General features: G+C 39.6%; 1 protein-coding gene across 9 annotated transcripts in view; it reads left to right on the forward strand.

Moving 5' to 3' along the window:
• The window catches only part of LOC105489977 (RAB27A, member RAS oncogene family), an 88,603-nt gene that overhangs the window by 62,718 nt on the left and 4,798 nt on the right, over positions 1-21,087 (forward strand). For all 9 annotated transcript variants that reach the window (XM_071066819.1, XM_071066818.1, XM_011755165.2 and 6 more), the window contains 2 exons: positions 1,274-1,377; positions 6,285-6,408. In XM_071066819.1, the coding sequence (XP_070922920.1) occupies positions 1,274-1,377; positions 6,285-6,408 (228 nt within the window). The remainder of the gene's footprint in view (positions 1-1,273; positions 1,378-6,284; positions 6,409-21,087) is intronic.

The following is a 21,087-nucleotide window of genomic DNA, read 5'->3' on the forward strand; positions in this document are numbered from 1 at the left end:
TAAAGTTCTTTCAGTTAGCTAAAACTTCTGTTTTCTCTCAAAACCACCTTGAAGGATTTGTTTTTTAACTTTTTATTATGGAAAACTTCAAGGATATTCAAAAGTGGAAGGATTATATGATAAACCCAGGTTCCCATTACTCAGCTTCAACAATTATGAAATTGTGACCAATAGAATTTCATTTATACCCCTTACCTCTTCTCACTCCCACCCCCTTGCCATATAATTTGGAAGCAAATTCCAGACATCATATTATTTCATTTGTAATACTTGTGGTATGTAGCTCTAAAAGATAAGAACTCTTTTTTTTTTTTTTTTGAGGCAGAGTTTCGCTGTTGTTGCCCAGGCTGGAGTGCAATGGTGCGATCTCAGCTCACCACAACCTCTACCTCCCTGGTTAAGTGATTCTCCTGCCTCAGCCTCCTGAGTAGCTGGGATTACAGGTGTGCACCACCACACCCAGCTAATTTTGTATTTTTAGTAGAGACGGGGTTTCTCCACGTTGGTCAGGCTGGTCTCGAACTCCTGACTTCAGGGATCCGCCCGCCTTGGCCTCCCAAAGTGCTGGGATTATAGGCGTGAGCCATGGCCCCTGGCCAAGAACTGTTTTAAATAAAAACATTGATGAAAAGTATTTGAGAAAAACCTAATATTGCTGATTAGATGACAAATTCATACCAATATTTTCTTCCCTAGAGCCTGCCTGTCAGTTACAGATTTTACGTATAGGCAAAGACAGAGGAAACTGACTGGTGGTGGGGTGGGATTGGGGGTGGGGAGAGAGAGAGAGAAGACGGAGAAGACAGGAGGATAAAGCCTTGGAAGGCAGAGTACCAAGACAGAATAGGGTCTGAGTCAAGACATTCTTACCTTCAAGTCAAACAAAGGGCAATCAGAGATAAGAGATCTCTGCATATTCCGAAATTAAAAGATCATGGAACACATTGTAATGTTAAGTCAAGCTTTCACAGAAGGAAAACATACACTATTGCATTTGGCCAAATTAACTCATAATTGTACAATAAATTCTTGGCTGAGACTAAGATCACAAGCTGGTTCTTGTCATCCCTGTCCAGCAGGCTGTGTTTTCAAATCACATGGTCTGTTAACACTTAAACTGATAAAAGTGATAACTATCCTCTACACTTTTGAAATATCACCATGTAGCTTGTCATTGGTAAACTTTTGTAAGAGGCTGAAGGCATTGCTTGTAGCTTTATATTTCAGGAGTGGGGCGATGGTTTAACTTACCATTCTGCTTTTATGTTCCTAGGTTTCGTAGCTTAACAACAGCATTCTTCAGAGATGCTATGGGTTTTCTTCTACTTTTTGATCTGACAAACGAGCAAAGTTTCCTCAATGTCAGAAACTGGATAAGTAAGTGTTATTGTTCCCCAGTGTCCTGCTACACACTCCTCTCTTATTTATAGAATGCCCTCTTAAGCTCTACTTCTGTGATACATTGTTTTGGAGGAGATCTCAGTGCAAATACTATTTTAAGGAGCAAGGTTTTTAGTTTAGGGACAAAGATAATTGAAATACGCTGCTTCTCCCTGGTACTGATAACTGATTTGTTGAGTACTTCCTGTGCTCCAGGTACAAGGCAACACTTTATGTGTGCTCTCCTTTTCAGTCTATCCCACAGAACAGATTCTTTTTCCCATTTTATAGATGAGGAAGTAGAAGCCTAGAGAAGTTAAATCTCTAAGTATCTGCTTGTCTATTGTATGCTATCAATTCTTCTATCATCTCTGGGCATTACATGTATATTACATAGATGCAGATAGCTTTTGAAGACTTAATGGTTCATACCCCTGGCTTCATGTCTTTTCTGTGCTTAGAGTCCCCTTCTAGGTTTTAGGGTTAGAGCATCTTTCAGAAGGATTCTGCCATGGAAAACTCTACAACTGCATTGGTAAAAGTGGTCCCCAGTGCAATGTATGTCAACCTTTATTTTGGAGAGATTTTAACCTCCTAAATGGTTCGTAGCCATTTAGAATTCTGCCACTTGACTGCATAACAGCTTTCAAATGTATGTTTTCCTTATTTGGTCATATTAGTGTAACCCTAGAGAAGCTATTAGAGAAGCCTGTAATATTAAATTTTTAATGTCTAAATCTATGAAACACCGATTTAAAAAGACCTGATACTTAAAAATTACTTACTGTTTTGGGATTTTGAAAGGGTAATTGGCTGTAGTTTTGATAGTAGAAAACCTTATTTTAAAAATGAGTTTAAAAATAATTTAGTGCACTGTGGTTTTCACATACTTTGTGTCTGATCCTCACAATCACCCTGGGCAAAGATTCAGGTCAGTGTTGCGTCCTTATTTCAGGAGAAGGACATTGAGCCTTAAAAAGTAATAGACTTATCCAAAGATATGAAGCTTTGGCTGTCAGTTTAATGGACTTTTATGACCGTTCTCAGGTCAGTTGGCCACTAAGAGTTGAAGAGCTATTAATTACTTTAAATATGAGTTCCCCAAATATAATAATGCTTACTGGGACTTCACTTCGCTAGATGCCTGGCTGAGTTGCATACCTCATTATTTCCCTTGTAGCTGAATGACAGTGGCTACTTATGGTCCCTTACTCTCAGTCCATGCTCATCATCCCTCCTTTGCATCATCAGAACAAGTTGTGGGGCTTTTTAAAATCAACCATTTTACAAGGATCACTGGAGAGTGCTCATAGAATCTTAGCATCGAAAAATAGCCCACCTGTTTTTCACAGGTAGACACTAAAACTCTGAGACATTAGATAAATATTGCCTATCCTGGCTAACTAGTTGGATAAAGAACAAAATTATGTGAAAATATGTATACACATTGATGCATTTTGTTTTCCTTAGTAAAAGAATCCTTATTGCTCAATTAGATAAAGAACACTTATATGTATTGAGGATTTTATGTCTTTAATGGAAAGTATTCTGCACCCCCTACCATTTAAACAAAAAGGTATAATGTTCAGTGTCAGAAGTGGTAATATCAAATCTTAATTAGGAATAAACATTTGTTAATTATCTGTACTTTCAATTTTTCTTCTTCCTGTAAGCATTTTGACTATTACAAGGATCATTCATTTGTTATCTTTTTTTTTTTTTTTTTTTTTTTGAGAGGGAGTTTCTGCTCTTGTTTCCCAGGCTGGAGTGCAGTGGTGTGGTCTCGGCTCACTGCAAGCTCTGCCTCCTGGGTTCAAGTGATTCTCCTGCCTCAGCCTCCCAAGTAGCTGGGATTATAGGCGGACACCAACACACCCAGCTAATTTTTGTATTTTTGTAGAGACTGGATTTCACCACGTTGGCCAGGCTAGTCTCCAACTCCTGACCTCAGGTGATCCTCCCGCCTCGGCGTCCCAAAGTGCTGGGATTATAGGCGTGAACCACAGTGCCCGGCCCATTTCTTATTTTTTAATTAAAATAATAGCTTAATACACACAAATACACACACGCACATGCGCGCACACACACACAACACACACACATAAAAATCAGTGGTGAGTGCCAGAACGCAGTGTTGCATTAAAGAAGTAGCTGACTCGTGGGCCCTGATTGGCCTGGGAGAGGAGAGCAGGTCTATATACCCTCCCCTTTTCCTTTGCTCCTTGCAGACCCTTCCCTCTCACTCAGTCTCTCCATGCCCTCCTGACAAGGGTGATACAAGTCTAAAGTAAGCCCCACTCAGTTGAGGAGACAGAACAGAGGCTCAGTCCTCTGGGCCTGGATTGAAATCTGAAAGGAATTTGGTAGTGTGGTAGTCACTGCCCTGTCTTCCTGGAGTTCAGAGGAGTAAGCAAGTCATTCCCGGAGTCACTCTTCATCCAGTGCTAGTGTGTTTCCTAAGGAAACTTTAAAGTAGCCTACATTTCTAAACTTTCTTCTGTAGACTCACGTAAGTGGTGCAAGAACCCAACAGTATGTATTTTACATATTTTTACCTCTTTATTTTTTATTCTCATTATTCTCTCTATCTGAAAAACCCTTTCCACACCTGCCCCCGTATTTTTTTTTTTTTTTTTTTTTTTGAGATGGAGTCTCGCTCTGTCGCCCAGGCTGGAGTGCAGTGGCCAGATCTCAGCTCACTGCAAGCTCCGCCTCCTGGGTTTACGCCATTCTCCTGCCTCAGCCTTCCAAGTAGCTGGGACTACAGGCGCCCGCCACCTCACCCGGCTAGTTTTTTGTATTTTTTAGTAGAGACGGGGTTTCACCATGTTAGCCAGGATGGTCTCGATCTCCTGACCTCATGATCCGCCCATCTCAGCCTCCCAAAGTGCTGGGATTACAGGCTTGAGCCACCGTGCCCGGTCACCTGCCCCCATTTTTTAACCAACTGGAGTTCTGCTTATTCTTTAAAACCTAGCAAAGATGGCCTCTGTGAGATTTTCTGTGATAACCTTAATTGTGTTAGATTTTTTCCCTCTTCTTAACCCCTGTTACCTTTTATACTGTTTATAGGATCCTTATCACGTCCAGTGCCAGATGGTAGTTATTTATGTAGGTGACTTTTTTCTTAGTGAAGTTTTTAAAATAACTGATTAATTCACTTTTTAGATAAGCACAATCTTAGTAGAAAAATTAGGAAAAATGAGACAAAAAGAAGAGATCACCAATAATCATGCTTCCTAGACTGCCCAAAATAAATACTGTTAACCAGAATTCCTGGTGATACTTACATGCTCTTCTAAATGCTTTAATATATTAACTTGGTAGTTCTCAAATGTGAATGTGCATCTCAGTCACCTGGCGGACTTTTTAAAACACAGATTTCTAGCCCCATTTCCAGCATTCCTGATTCAGTAGAGCTGGGGTGGGACCTGAGACTTGGCATGTCAACAAATTCTTAGGTTATGCTAAGGCTGGTGGCTCACAGTCTTTACCTGCAGAATTGCTGGATTAATTCATTTTAATCCTTACCTTGACTGTATAAAGTAAGTAGTATCATTATCACCATTTACAGATGGGGAAATTGAGGCAGTCAAAGAGCTTCATCAGGGTCACACAGCTAGTAAATGGCAGAGCCAGGATTCAACCCTAGGTACACTGGATTCTGAGTCCTTGCCCATAGCCATCACACTGGGCCTGGACCCTATAACACCTTATAAGGCATTAACAGAGCACAGAACCACTCTGGAGACCAGAAAGATAATGAGGTAACCATGAAGCAAGTCTTGAAGGAAGGTTGTGGTTAAGTATTCAACGATGTGGGAACAGCATGTGTAACAACCTGGAGGAAAGAAAGGGCATGGCTTTTCATGAAATGGTACACAGTTTAGTCTCTCCTCTGTAGGTCTTATTACCCCAGTTGCCCCATGAGGGCAAAGAACTGTTGTGAAATTCCACGCAGAGTATCAAGCCTGTGCTAATGCTCAGTAAACACCTACCTCCTTGACTTTCTCATGATAAGATATAATGAACACGACTTCATAATGAGGAACTAAAATGTCCACACTTTTCTGGTTAACCATGATGAAAAAATAAATTAGGCCATAAACTTTGAAGTATGACTTACTGTGAAAGTTTAGGCCTTAATTTTATTCTGGGGTTGATGAATAAGAAATGAGGTGTTATTTTCCTGCTTTGAAAGATTAAACTATTTAGCTTAGTGAAGCTCTTTGGTTTGAGTCAATTGCTTTTTATAATTGTGCCTATTTGCAGGTTTTCAGGTGAAATAAATGCTGTGGAAGAAGAATTACAGTCCTCTGCTTCCACTTGGTTTTGGTGACAGAATCATTTACTGTTCATTCTGGGTCTTTTCTTCTCATTGAAGCCTGTATCTTGTTTGTTTTAAATGAATTGATTCTGCCTTAGGATAATAGAAACATGAAAAACATTTTGGATAGAAATAGATTAGTTTGGAGAAAAACAATTCTTTTAGAAATGTCATTGCTATGGAGAAAAAGACACATAAAAACAGTTTTAAGATTAGCAATAAACCCTAGGAACTCCTCCAAGTTTCTTTTCAAATAGCCATCATAAAAAAGGGTGTTTTGTATGTGTGTGTGCACATGTGTGTGTGCACATGTAGGCCCTCACACTTGAGAGGTAGCACATTCTCTTATCAACTCTCTGATGTCAATAAACTGGGGTATGTGCTTAAGAATGGTTTTATATTTCTGCCCCAACTATTCAGCTTTACAGATAAGATTATTGATGCTTTGAAAGCATTATATCAATTCCCAATATCTATACATACATTACAGTCTTCAAAGCACTTTTGCGTGTTTTGTTCATTGATCATACACTTACATTATTATTTACGTATATAATAAACTTTCCTATATTAATAGGCCAGCTACAGATGCATGCATATTGTGAAAACCCAGATATTGTGCTATGTGGAAACAAGAGTGATCTGGAGGACCAGAGAGCAGTGAAAGAAGAGGAAGCCGTAGCACTCGCAGAGAAATATGGGTGAGTATTTTTGTGGAGAAGTCTAGAGAAAGCATTTTCGATATAAACATTAGCAGGAGAATGGTAATGAAAAAGACAAAAGTGGGAAATTAAAGCAAAACCTCAGCCGTAGGCCTTGGGGCATGTTGAATGTTTCCTTTTTATATTATGTGATAGTAGGATCCTTTGAAAATGCATGTGGCAAGGGCTTCCTTCAGTGCTTTGGTCCCATTTTCTCAAGCTCTTGGCATTTGCAGAGAGACAACTTTGAGTTGTCTCAGAGACGCCTTAAGAGTGTAAGTTCTTCTTTCCAAGATGCAAATAGGAGACTCCTGGGGTAAAGAAATCCTCCATGTTAAGCAAGGAAATTTCATTTTTCTTTTCCTTTCTTTTCTTTTTTTTTTGAGGCAGAGTCTCACTCTGTTGCCTAGGCTGGAGTGCAGTGGCATAATCTCAGCTCACTGCAACCTCTACCTCCCGGGTTCAAGCGATTCTCCTACCTCAGCCTCCAAAGTAGCTGGGACTATGGGAGTCCACCACCACACCTGGCTAATTTTTGTATTTTTAGTAGAGACGGGGTTTCACCATATTGGCCAGGCTGGTTTTGAACTCCTGACCTTGTAATCCACCTGCCTCAGCCTCCAAAAGTGCTGGGATTACAGGCATGAGCCACCACACCCAGCCTCAGCAAGGAAATTTCAAAGCCACTTTATATACTATTATAGAGAACGCTAGCATATAAGAAGATCTTATTGGTTATTGCAGACTAGGTGCTGGTTTTGAAATTTCTATGCTGGGAGAGGAGTGTGAGATCTCCTTCGGCTTAGTCTATGGTCTTGTGGTGGAGGGTCGGCAAAATACTGTCGTTCTCCTTGAGTTCTGGGAATAGGATCATAGCTGCAGCAGCAGCATGAATTGGACATGAAATAAGTGGTCAGCTGCTGCTTATTAAAGTATTAGTGTTAAGGGTGCCTCTAAAAGGAATTTGTACTTTACTTTCTTTCTACCTCTCATACAATGAGAACCCATATGTAAATTCAAACCCTTACTAGCATTAAAAGAGGAAGGAAGCAAGTGTGTTGAGAAGGGAGGGGAGGGAAATAGAGATGGCGTAGATGGCGTGGGGGATGTTACCCAGCTTGTGGCCTTGGTGGTTGGCAGAATCCAAGGAGGCCAAGGAAAAACCTTTCCCTTTTTATTGTGTGATCTTCTTTATTCTCTCTTTGGTTGATAGAGGTTCAGAAAGCTGGTAGGGTTTCTACTGCGAAGGGACGGGGAGGATAGGTTGGCCGGGTAGGAAGAAGCCAGACTCCAGAGAGGTTTAAATACCAGGTAAGGAGATTAGATTTGATCCCTGGGGGACAGGGAGTTGCTGAAAGCCTTTGAGCATGGAGGGATGTTATGTTTACATTTCCAGATCAGTCTAGAGGCTATATAGGTGGAGAGAGAGGAAAGACTAGAGATTGATAGATTGCAGTGGTCTGTGAGGTGGGCAGAGGCTAGCTTTGTGAAAAAGGAAAAGGAAGAATAAATCAGGAAAAACACATAGAGTAGGGCAGGATTTTAGGTTTTTTTCAAGTCTGGCTCAGCTGAAGGACTCCCCTCCACTATAGGCTTACTCTGGCAAGGATTTGCAATTGCATGTAGAGGTTTTTACCCCAGGGCAGACGGTGTTTAACCATGTTAGAAACATCCAGAGAACTTTTAACCCATGCTCATGTCTGGGCTTCACCTCTGATCATCAGACATAATTGGTCTGGAGGAGTTTCTCGGGCAGGGTTCAACTGAAGAAGCGTACCTATACATGAAGGGCTCTGTTACAGGAATTTGAGCATATGCAATTGTGGGAGCTGGGTAAGTAGTCTCTGTAAGGTGTTGTCTTTGTGTCTGATGCTGAAGTTTGAAGGACAGGACAGGCAGACAGGAAGGGAAGAAGAATGTAAAGTGGGGGATAGATGGAAAAAGTGAGAACCAGCTGGTGCCTATGGTGAGGGACTAAAACCGATGTCACTTCCTGTTGCCTCTGACCTGGCTGGTGTGGGTGTCCTGCAGAAACTGGGGCCCTTTGTCAGAGGGCTAACAACATTCACCTGGCCCAGGTGCAGGTCTAGTTGCAGGTTTATGCCAACAAGATGAGTCAGCAGATAAGCGACAATGTATGAGGGCTATGAAATGGATGTTGCTTCACTTCCCACCCCCAAAATTGCCCCCAAATCTCTTTTGTGGCCTACCCTAACCAGAAAGGGAATTCTGGGAAATGTTGTTTAGCCTAGCCAAATTGACTTATTACAAAGCGTGGGCATTGGTATCTTTTAAAAGCTCCCCACGTGATCTTCATGTGCAATGGTTGAGAACCCGTGACTTAGGTGATTCTGAGGTGGAGGTTGACAGAGCCTTACCGGCCATTCTGAAATGCCCCCCTGCTCCCCTGAGAGGCACTCATGTAATGCAGTAGAAAAGAAACAGGGAGAGATCAAATTACCACAGAGAATACTGAAGTGTTGAAGCTGTGAGGTGTGTTGCAATGGGTAAGGAGGATGTAAGTGATGAAGCAATGGAAACCATGGATCTAGAGCATTCTTTTGAGAGTATGTCAGTAAATGCAAAAAAAAAAAAAAAAAAAAGGAAAAAGGCAGTTAGAGGAGTTAACTAGATCAAACAAGCACATTCAAGTATATTCTCAAGTACTGGGGGAGGGTCAGGCTTGACTTCTTGTCCCTGTGGGCTTTTTCAGCCCTTTGCTTGTTTCCTGTGCCTGGTTCTTAGGATTCCACAGCCTGTCTGGTATCACAGAACCTAACCTTGCCTTCTGTCATATGGGGTATGTGAGGGATGACCTGTGCCCAGGTCACCATGGTTATGGAGTATTTCATAGAGAGAAGCTCAATCTATAGTTTTTGAATTGGATTAAAATGAGAAAAGGTGATTTAGCAGATAATGATTGAAACTCTTGAAGAAAGAAAAGGGCTGGAAACAGAGTCCCTTAAGATATACAGAAAGTATAACATGTAGTTCGGTAGGCTGTTTGACATTTTCAGAGGAAAATACGATGGAACAATTTGGTTCACATGCATTTCACAAATATGGCATATAACTTTGAAACAAAACACCTGTGAAAATAATTATTATTCTTATAACATTTACATTGGTTGCACATGCACTAAAGGACTATGTTGTTCAGTTTAACCATGTGCTGACAGTCAGAAAACAGGATAAAGTTTATGGCATGTCTTCATATAATTTGTATGTTGTTTGATAAATTTATATTATATTTTGTTACTATTTTGCTGTCTTCCATTCTCAATTCATAAAAACAGATCATTGGGGCCAGGTGTGGTGGCTCACGTCTGCAATGCCAGCACTTTGTGAGGCCAAGGCAGGTGGATCACCTGAGTTCAGGAGTTCTAGACCAGCCTGGCCAACATGGTGAAATCCCATCTCTACTAAAAATACACAAAATTAGCTGGGTGTGGTGGCAGGCACCTGTAATCCCAGCTACTCAGGAGGCTGAGGCAGGAGAATCGCTGGAACCCTGATGAGGCAGAGGTTGCAGTGAGTCAAGATCGCACCATTGCACTCCAGCCTGGGCAACAAGAGCAAAACTTGGTCTTAAAAAACAAACAAAAATAAACAAACTAAAAAAACCCCCAGATCATTGGTTTACAAGTGGTTCTCTGGAATACACATGCATTCAAAGAATCAAAAACCATGTCTCAGAAGAACTTTGTAAGCCTAATGAAGAACACTGCAGTACGAGTATGGAATATTAATCTGTGTGTGCTGGGACAAGTAAATTTGAGAATGAGGACTTCCTACAACAGACAAAAATGTAAAGGGCAAATTGTATGCACGATAATGAATATCAGAAAAAAAAATTTGTGACCTGAGTCTACCCCTAATTTTCCATGTTTTTTTTTTTTGTTGTTGTTGTTTGTTTGTTTTGTTTTTGCTGTGAAACTTGGTTAAATTGTAATATGAAGCTCTCAGGTCACTTCGTAACAAATCAAAGTGATCTCTATGGTAAAACAATTGAATTTTCCTGGAACAAATGCGACATAATGGTTTCTAATGTATTATATTGAGTGATATTGTCAATGAAGTTAGAGAAGAGAACAAAACAAAGTTGTTCAAACTTGCACTCCTGCCAGCCAAATGATTACAGTTCACATGGTTCCTGAAACACTCTAAAAAGATAGCTACGAAGTCAGTGACAAATAGAAGAGAAAGCAGAATGAAATATTGGCAACATTCCTCTTTTAGAAGGTACTATTCGATCTCAAGCTTCAGTGTGCATCCGAATCAGTCACCTGAACACTGGCCCCCACAGTTTCTGATTCAGTAGGTCTGGGTTGGAGCCCAGAAATTTACACTGATGATCAGTTTCCAGATGTTGCTGCTGCTGGTTCAAGACAACGCTTTGAGTTCCTATCACATACGCACGCTAGCAGATATTTTGCTTGACAGGTGAGCATGCTAGCGATATTTTCTTTGGACAAAGTCAATCTGGTACAGGATATGAACCAGTTGTCTACTTGTGCCATGCATGAATGAGTGAAATATGCTCAATGACTTCTCATTGGAAAATCCATGCTAAAGAGAGGAAGATTTTTTTCTCTCCCAGTTAATTACATCCCTTATGATGTAGGCTGGGAAGGGACTGTGGCATTGGTAGTGAAGGAGCACCAACCACAAGTGAGCAGACAAGGGCTTCACTCTGTGACTAAATGTGATTGCATTGAAATGTCTGTCCACACTTTAGTCACAGAGGATGGTTGGTGGTATAATAAGCCTTTGTTCTTGATTCAGGGTTGAGGAAAATAGAGAAAAATGTGAATATGATCTAAAGCCAGGCATGGTGGCTCATGCCTGTAATCCCAGCACTTTGGGAGGCAGAGGTGGGTGGATCACCTGAACTCAGGAGTTCGAGACCAGCCTGGCCAACATGGTGAAACCCCTTCTCTACAAAAATATAAAAATTAGCTGGGCATGATGGAGGGTGCCTGTAATCCCAGCTACTTGGGAGGCTGAGGCGGAAGAATAATTTGAACCCAGGAGGCAGAGATTGCAGTGAGTCGAGATCGCACCATTGCACTCCAGCCTGGGCAACAGAGTGAGACTCCGTCTCTTAAAAAAAAAAAAGAAAAAAAGAATATGAACTAAGAATGACAACTGAATGTACATATTTTGTGTGCTGTGCAAAGAAAAGGGCAGCAAATTTAAGATGTTGTTCTCCCTACTGAAGGCTGCTGGTTATTGCTGAGGAAGATGCTCAAGAGTTTCTGGAATGAAAGAGGAATTAAAAATATTTATTTACAACATTAATAATATCAGTATGGATCGTTTCAGGGATTTCAAGTAGCTTAGTTCAACAGCATGCTCCGTGTCTTCCTTAGTTTGAACTAGATGAAATGTGGTACAAATAGCTTGATCTCTAATAGTTTAATTCTTTACAAACTTGATTACATCTTTTCTTGATTTGAGAAATAACTTAGTGTTGTAGCATTGGGCATGTTCAAAAAGTACACAAATAAGCCATAATCAAACATAAAAGACTAATTTGCAGAGCTCCATTTAACTCAGTAGAGGATCTGGATTTCATTTGCCACAATCTCCCAGGTTCAAACAGTCAGCACACCAGCTATTTCCTGGAAATGTTGTTCAATTAGCATCCAACAGGCTATGAAAAGTAGTGTGAAACTCACTTCTCACTTCAGTGAGACATTTCTTCATAATTTCTAGATCCGCATGGGAGCCAAATATCTAGAGCCATTTGACCACCAAACCTACTTGCTGTCATTCCTGGCAACCTCTGACTGAGATTTAGGATCTTCTAGTTTTGTGAGAATAAATAATGGAAAAGAAATCAGAATGCTGACCTACGCCACAAGCAAGATCTTGATGAAAAACTGCAAATGCTCATGCCCCTCTCAATGATTTGAATCTGTTTACTTAAATTTTTTATTTAAAAATTTATGATTAATCTAGTTTTGGAAAATGCATTATAATTGATGGTCTGCATGTACTCCAAATGGCCTTTAAGTGGCCGCTTACAGACTGATAATACGATTAGCAGCACTGAATTTTTTTGGCTTTCGCAGTAGGGCTCCATGGTGGTGCTACATTAGCACCACCATGTGGAGAGAAGGAACAATAGCACTCTTTCTATGGTTAAAATGGGGACAATACATTCTCTTGATTTTTTTTTTTTTTTTTGAGTTGGAGTCTAGCACTGTCACCCAGCTGGAGTGCAGTGGCACGATCTCGGCTCACTCTAACCTCTGCGTCCCAGGTTCGAGCGATTCTCTTGCCTCAGCCTCCTGAGTAGCTGGGGCTACAGATGAGGACCACCATGCCCAGCTAATTTTTATGTATTCTTTTTTAGTAAAGATGGGGTTTCACCATGTCAGCCAGGTTGATCTTGAACTTTTGGCCTCAAGTGATCCACCCATCTCGGCCTCCCAAAGTGCTGGGATTACAGGTGAGCCACCGCGTCCAGCCTGGAACATGATTTTCTTGTGGAAAGAAAGTCTTAATTCAGGGTCTTTTCTATGGCTCTCATCTAGTTTGCTAGATGAGATTGTAGCTCAATACTACTCTGGCACAGTGCTGAGAGTGGAGTGAACTCTATTCACTTATTCCTGTAGAAATGAAAATCTTACTGCCTCAAATTGCTCAGAAAACTCTGAATGATTACTCTAAAGATTTTAAAGTTGTTAACCTGACTCGTGGTCCCATGACCTAGAGGTTTACAAATGGCAAGAAAATAATACTTTTAATTGAAAGAAGTTTGTTACTTGAATTTGGAGTTACAAGTCTAAACTATGTCTTGTTAATATTGTGCATCTTTTAGCATGAGTAACTTGAAAAGTTAGAACTCTTATACCTTGAAATTATACCAATTAAATATTTGCTTAAGTTAATAAACAGTGGACAGTAGCTCACAGCTCTGCTAGAAGCATCAGTCATTTAGACCTCAGTATTAATCAGTAGAGTAAGATCCATTTTCTTCCAGCATTTAATGAAGATTGCTTGGGAAGTGAGGAGTTTGATGAGGAGTGAGGGAGGCAAATGCTTTGGGGCATGAAGCACTTTGGCCAGGACGGGTCTGAGTGCAGCATCTCTGATGTAGGGAGGCATGGTCCCAGGTACCAGAATTAGAGCAGTATTGTGGATTTTATAGATCAACTACATTGTGGATTAAACCAATGTTTGTTGGTTAGTCTGCAAATTTATTTTTATTTTTATTTCACACAACACACAGACTGAGAATTTAATGTTTACCATGTTGCTAGTGACATTGCATTTTTGGGATGATGTATTCTGAGTTTTTGTTTTTCTTTTCTGAGACAGAGTCTCCCTCTGTTGTTCAGGCTGGAGTGCAGTGGCACCATCTCAGCTCACTGCAACCTCTGCCTCCCGCGTTCAAGAGATCCTCGTGTCTCAGCCTCCCTAGTAGCTGGGACTACAGGCACATGCCACCATGCCCACCTAATTTTTGTATTTTTAGTAGAGATGGGGTTTCACCATGTTGGCCAGGCTAATCTCTAACTCCTGACCTCAGGTGATCCACCTGCCTCAGCCTCTCAAAGTGCCGGGTTTTACAGGTATGAGCCACTGTGCCTGGCTGTGTTCTGAGTTTTAAACAACATAATTACAAATAAGCTTTTATCACCTAACCCAATTCTGTGTTGTAAATAGGAAACATTTATTGTTTGTACTATGTGTCAGGTTCTGATGTTAAGTGCTTTAAATATTAACTCATTTAATCCTTACAAGAAGACACTGATGTTGTTTGGTATTACAGATGAAGCAGCGGAGGCACAGAGGTTAAGCTTTTGTCAGAATCACAGTCGGTCAGATGTAGTACTAGGATTTGAATCCAGGCAGCATGACTCCAGAGGTTATGACTTTTTTTTTTTTTTTTTTTTTTTTTTCCTTGAGACGGAGTCTCCCTCTGTTGCCCAGGCTGGAGTGCAGTGGCGCAATCTCGGCTCGCTGCAACCTCCGCCTCCTAGATTAAAGTGATTCTCCTGCCTCAGTCTCCTGAGTAGCTGGGATTACAGGCCTCCACCATGCCTGGCTAATTTTTGTATTTTTAGTAGAGACGGGCTTTCTGGTCTTGAACTCCTGACCTCAGGTGATCCACCTGCCTCAGCCTCCCAAAGTGCTGGGATTACAGGCATGAGCCACCATGCCCGGCCTGAGGTTATAACTCTTAACCATTGATTCATGCTGTCGATAACTTCCATGAATAGGTTTTATAGTTTTCAAAGTACTTTCAACTATGTTTTCTCATTTATTCCTCAAAAATGATGGTGAGGTAATTTTTAGGAGCCGTGGAGGAAAATTAAGGAATCAAATGAGGCTGGAGACTCTGGAGTTGGAAAGATATTTATAACTGATTTTGAGAGAATTTTTAAAATGAAGTATACGTTATTGTGATTTAGTATTTTAAAAAAGTTTACGGTTCAACTACTTTTAAAAATATTTCCAATTTATTCTGTTGGGGGAGATCTGAGTTTTTCAACTGCTTTTTCATGTAATGTATTTCTGAAAAGTGATAGAATGGTCAAGCCCTCTCCTTAAGTATAAGAAATGTTCTGTGGACATTAACTGATTTTTAATGGCTATAACTGAGAAAGATCATAATGAAGAAAATGTAACTATTTACATTTTGAAAAATCTTGTTCTAAAATTCTATTCTTGTAGCAATGGCATCACAAACTATCCCTAGGATTTTAGCTCAATAATATTATAGATTCTTGATAAATAAACACATATTGACTCCAGTCACAAAGGATTGCCTCTTCAAGTTGTTAATCCAATATTACATGTGACTAGCGGGGGACAGAGATGCATTATCTTCATTTTGTGGGCAAGGCGATAGATGAAGATGGAGGAAAAAAGATTGACAGTAACTAAGAGGCAAGCAGGAAGTTTAAAAACTGCTAAGACCATGTCATTTTTCCCAACAAACTTTTTTTCTGATTAAGATATTTTAGAGTCAGCAAATAAAAGGATGACAGAAGATGAGCGTGGTAGAGTTAGTGGAGCAACTCTGCCTTGCAGAACTCACAGGTGGGTGGATAAACACTCAAATGAGGTGATAGTTTCTGAACCAGTTTTTAATAGCTGTGCTAAAACAGAGAATTGCAGAGTTTCAGTTGCACGGCCTTATCACCTCCTGGAGGAAGTTATCAAATAATAAGACAGCATTACTGAGGAATCATAATGGAAAAATAGCCTTATGTCCCTACACGTATATCCTCTAAATCAGTGGTCCCCAACCTTTTTGGCACCGGGAACCGGTTTCGTGGAAGACAATCTTTCCATGGACCAGTGGAGGTGAGGGTGGTTTTGGAATGATTCAAACATAATACATTTATTGTGCACTTTATTTCTATTATTATTACATTATAGCATATAATAATTAGACGGCTCACCATAATGTAGAATCAGTGGGAGCTCTGAGCTTGTTTTCCTGCAGCTGGACAGTCCCATCTGGGGGTGATAGGAGACAGTGACAGATCATCAGGCATTAGATTCCCATAGGAGAGTGCAACCTAGATCCTTCACATGTACAGTTCACAATATGGCTTGTGCTCCTATGAGAATCTAATGATGCTGCTAATTTGACAGGAGACAGAGCTCAGGTAATGCGAGTGATGGCGAGCAGCTGTAAATACAGAGGAAACTTTGCTTGCTCGCTGGCCCCCTGCTTACCTCCTGCTGTGTAGCCTGGTTCCTAACAGGCCATGGATTGGTACCAGTCTGTGGCCTGGGGATTGGGAACCCCTAATCTAAATATGCTTCTTAGAAACGTCAGAATTGAAAGAGTTCTGAAAAGATCTGTAAAAGCATTAAGAATTTAAAAAAGAAAACTTTACCAAGCTCTCATATAGAAGCTGTTACTGGCCAAGAAAGAATAAAAGAGTAAAGTAAATTGTAATCAGAGTCACTGACGTAGTTGTTAACATGCTGTGAGAATACAGAAAAACAAAAACACTCTTTAAGAAAAGTAATCGTGGAGGACTTTAAAGTTCTAATAAATTTAAGAAATACTTTACTGAATTCAACTGCAGGACTCCCTGAGATGATAAAATAACTTTGCTTTGTTGTTTTGATATCCAAGAGCATTTTGGTTAGATTCCTCACAAATGGTCGCAATGAAGTCAACGGTTGAAGGAAATACAATGTTATCACGACTTTCATGGCTTTATTGAAAAGCAAGATGAATTTTTCAGGTGATTAATCCTGTTGCAGAGACCATCTCAAATGTATAAAGGATGACTTCGACAAGAAGACTGATTTCTCAAGATTATGTGAAAAACAGCCATACAGTTTTGAAGCAATGCTTTGGGAGTTATTTAAAAATTACCCCTGTACCACAGGTCTCTGGATAACAAAACAAATGTATACTTAAGATTTGATGGGCCGGGCACGGTGGCTTACACCTGTAATCCCAGCACTTTGGGAGGCCGAAGCGGGTAGATCACGAGGTCAGCAGATCAAGACCATCCTGGCTAACATGGTGAAACCCCGTCTCTACTAAAATTACAAAAAATTAGCCAGGCATGGTGGCAGGCGCCTGTAGTCCCAGCTACTCGGGAGACAGAGGCAGGAGAATGGTCTGAACCCGGGAGGCGGAGCTTGCAGTGAGCCAAGATGATGCCACTGCATTCCAGCCTGGGCAACAGAGTGAGACTCTCTCAAAAAAAAAAAAAAAAAAAAAACAGATTTGATGCTCTTGAGGATCTTGATGCTGTAAAATTCAGAATGTCTTCAAGTGTATGGTCCAGAAATATAGTCTGGAGTTGGTAAGTGGCAAAGCCTTTGATAAACGTGGCCAGTGACCTCTGATTACTCCCCAAAGCCAGCGTTTTTTTCTTGTGTGGTGCATAAGATTTATTTATTTTCAAAGCCCTCATACTAGTTTGGAACCAGTAGAACCTATGGTTAAACTGGCTGCATTGGAATTAGCTGTGGACCCATATCCTAACTCCACTACTTTGTAGCATTGTGAATTGGGCAAGTTCCTTTCATCTTTCTCAGCCTTAATTATTTGTGAAATGGGAATACTGTGTTCCTGAATATAGTAGGGGTTATATTTAGTGAATCATGCATGTAAGACACATAGTACTGGGTAGCTCAAGAAATAATTTTTGTTATTATTTTCTTCAATTTTAAATGACTCATATAGATCAGCTTGTTTCAATTCAGGCAAACCAGAACACTCTGAAGAGAATATGCAAGAAATCCCTGAAGCAAAAAAGGGGGAAAAGCTAAAAAAAAAAAAAAAAAAAAAAAGTTGTAGTCCAGAAAACTCATTTAATAAAATAGTATGTTGCAAAATTTGAATTCACCCAATTTTTTTTCTTCTAGTTAATAGTTTTGGAAATCAGTAATCTATGAACTAAACACTGAGAAGACATTTCCTATTTTGTTTTACAAGATGTAGTATAGTATATGAGGAGCTGTATAGGAAAACAGGAAGAACCTGCTTGCTTCTCTGTCATTTATTAGCTGAATGACGTTGATCAGACCGCTTAACTTTTCTGGGCCTTCCTTGCCACAGGCCTGCTTTAAGAATGTTTTTCTAACCTAAAGATTACACTAAAAAAAAACCAAAAAACAAAAAAAACCCAACAACAACAGAACTGATCAACGAATTCAGTAAAGTTGTAGGATACAAAATCAACATACAGAAATCATTAGCATTTATATACACCAACAGGGAACAATCTGAGAAAGAAACCAAGAAAACAATCTCATTTACAATAGCTACAAAGAATGTAAAATACCTAGAAATCAATTTAACCAAAGAAGTGAAGCATCTGTACAAGGAAAACTATTAAAAAAAACTATAAAAACAGATGAGAGAAATGGAAGAGGACACCAAAAATGGAAAAATACTCTATGCTTATGGACTGGAATAATTAACATTGTTAAAATAACACTTCCCAAAGCCATTTACTGACTCAATGCAATCCCTATCAAAATACCAATAATATCTTCACAAATATTGAAAAAAAATCCTAAAATTTATATGGAATCACAAAAGACCCTCAATAACCGAAACAATCCTGAAGAAAAAAGCACAAAGCTGGAGATATCATACTACTTGACTTCAAAGTTTACAACAAAGCTATAGTAACCAAATCAGGTACTGGCATAAAACAGACACATAGACCAATGGAACAGAACAGAGAACCCGGATATAAATCCATACCTTTACAGACAACTCATCTTGGACAAAAGTGCCAAGAACAATGGAGAAAGGACATTCTCTTCAATAAATGATGCTGGGAAAACTAGATATCCACATGCAGAACAATGTAACTAGACCCCTCTCACCATATATAAAATCAACTCAAAATGCATTAAAAACTTAAATATCAAACTTGAAACTATGAAACTACTGGAAGAAAACATTTGGGAAACACTCCAGGTCATTGGTCTGGACAAGAACTTTTTGTATAAGACCACAAAACACAGGCAACCAACACAAGACTAGACACATGGGATTTATATCAAGCTAAAAGGCTTCTGCATAGCAAAGGAAACAACAAAATGAAGACACAGCTTACAGAATGGGAGAAAATACTTGCAAACTACCCATCTGATGAGGGATTAATAACCAGAATATAAAAGGAGCTCAAATAACTCAATAGCAAAAACCAATAATCTGTTTTAAAAATAGGCAAAAGATCTGAATAGACATTTCTCAAAAGAAGATCTGCAAATGGCAATCAGGTGCATGAAAAAATGCTCAACATCACTACTCAGAGAAAGGCAAATCAAAACTACAATGAGGTAACATCTCATCCAGTTAATATGACTTTTATCCAAAATGTAGGCAGTAATCCCGCCCCCAATGAGATAACATCTCATCCAGTTAATATGACTTTTGTCCAAAATATAGGCAGTAATCCCCACCCCTGCCAAAAAAAAAAAAAAAAAAAACCCAAATACAGGCAACAGTGGATGCTGGTGAGGAGGCAGAAAAGGGTGAACCCTTGTACATCGTTGGTGGGAAAGTAAATTAGTATAAGCACTATGGAGAACAGTATGCATGTTTTTTTAAAAAAAACTAAAAATAGAACTACCATGTAATCCAGCAATTCCACTAATACATATGTGCATGTATATATATGTATATATATGTGTATGTATATATACATGTGTATGTGTATATGTGTATATATGTGTGTATATATATTAGTGGAAGTTTTCTCATAAGTTTTATGTAAGCTTTATTTACTTTTGGAGATATATATGTATCTCCAAAAGATATATATAGATAGATATATCAAAAAGATGTTTGCTATCTGTACTCCCATGTTTATTGCAGCACTATCCACAATAGCTAAGATACACAATCAATCTAAGTACCCATCAATGGATGAATGGATAAATAAAATATGGTTTATATATATAACGGAATATTATTCCACCATAAAAAGAATGAAATCCTGTCATTTGCAGCAGCTGGGATGGAACTGTAGATCCTTATGTTAAGTGAAATAGCCAAACACAGAAAGAAAAATGTTGCATGTTCTTCCTTATATGTGGGAGCTACGAAGGTGGATCGTATGAAGATAGAGAGTAGATTGGTGAATACCAGAGGCCAGGAAGGGTAGGAGGGAGTGGAAGATGAAGAGAGCTTGATTAATAGGTACAAATATATGGTTTGACAGAAGAAATAAGATGTACTGTTAGATGGATCAGTCGGGTGACTATAGTTTACAACGATCTATTGTACATCTTGAAATAGCTAGGAGAGAAAAATTTAAATCGTTCTATGTGAAAAGACAAATATTTAAGATTATGGCTACCCCAAGTATACTCATCTTTACAAGTTATATCAATGTATTAAATGATCATATTGACTCTGAAACGATATTATGCATAATAAAAAATAAAGTTTTCTTACAGATACAATTGAAGCTCCTTATAAAATTCCTTGCTGATTCCATTCTCCTTCCTACCTCCTCAGAGGGAACCACACTATATTTACTTCCTATAGCAGATGTTGTTGGTTGCCTAGACAATATTCATGCCTTTCTTTATAGAATCCCAATTTCCTTTAGCTATCTACTCTGCTTCTAGAGGACGTCCTACTTAAGAGAGGCAGGTGCCAGTCCCCAGTCCAGGCAGACTGATTGGTTTAAGCCAGTGATGGGGGTGTACCGTTCCTCTCGCCAGAGTTTGGTTTAGGCATTGGCATGTGATACAGTTTTGACCAATGAGACATGAGGGAAAGTCTGCCAGGGACTTCTGGGAAAGATTTCCTCTTTCCTGAGGGAGGCACACAGAGGAAGAGAGTCCCTTTTTCCTTGGAGCTTTGGTGTGTTGAGATGTGATGCCTGGAATGTTTTAACTTCTGGGGTCATGAAGGGAGTCAGACTGTGGACAAAGGTGACACGTGGAGGATGGCAGAACAGAAGGAAGAGATGCATCTAGGTTCTTTGTTTCTACTGTTCGGTAACCGAGTTAACACTGGAAACTCTAGGTCTGTGTTCATTATGCATGACAATAAATTCCTACTTGTGATTCATGCCAATTTGAGCCACAATTTTCTGTTACTTTTAGTTAAAAGCAGTCAAAATTATATATTTCTAGTCCAAGGAGTTACACTTTTACTACATAGATGGTTTTATAATGATGTGTAATTATTTTGTGTTCTTTACACAAATGACC

The sequence above is a fragment of the Macaca nemestrina genome, chromosome 7, assembly GCF_043159975.1.
Source record: "Macaca nemestrina isolate mMacNem1 chromosome 7, mMacNem.hap1, whole genome shotgun sequence".
Lineage (NCBI taxonomy): Eukaryota > Metazoa > Chordata > Mammalia > Primates > Cercopithecidae > Macaca > Macaca nemestrina.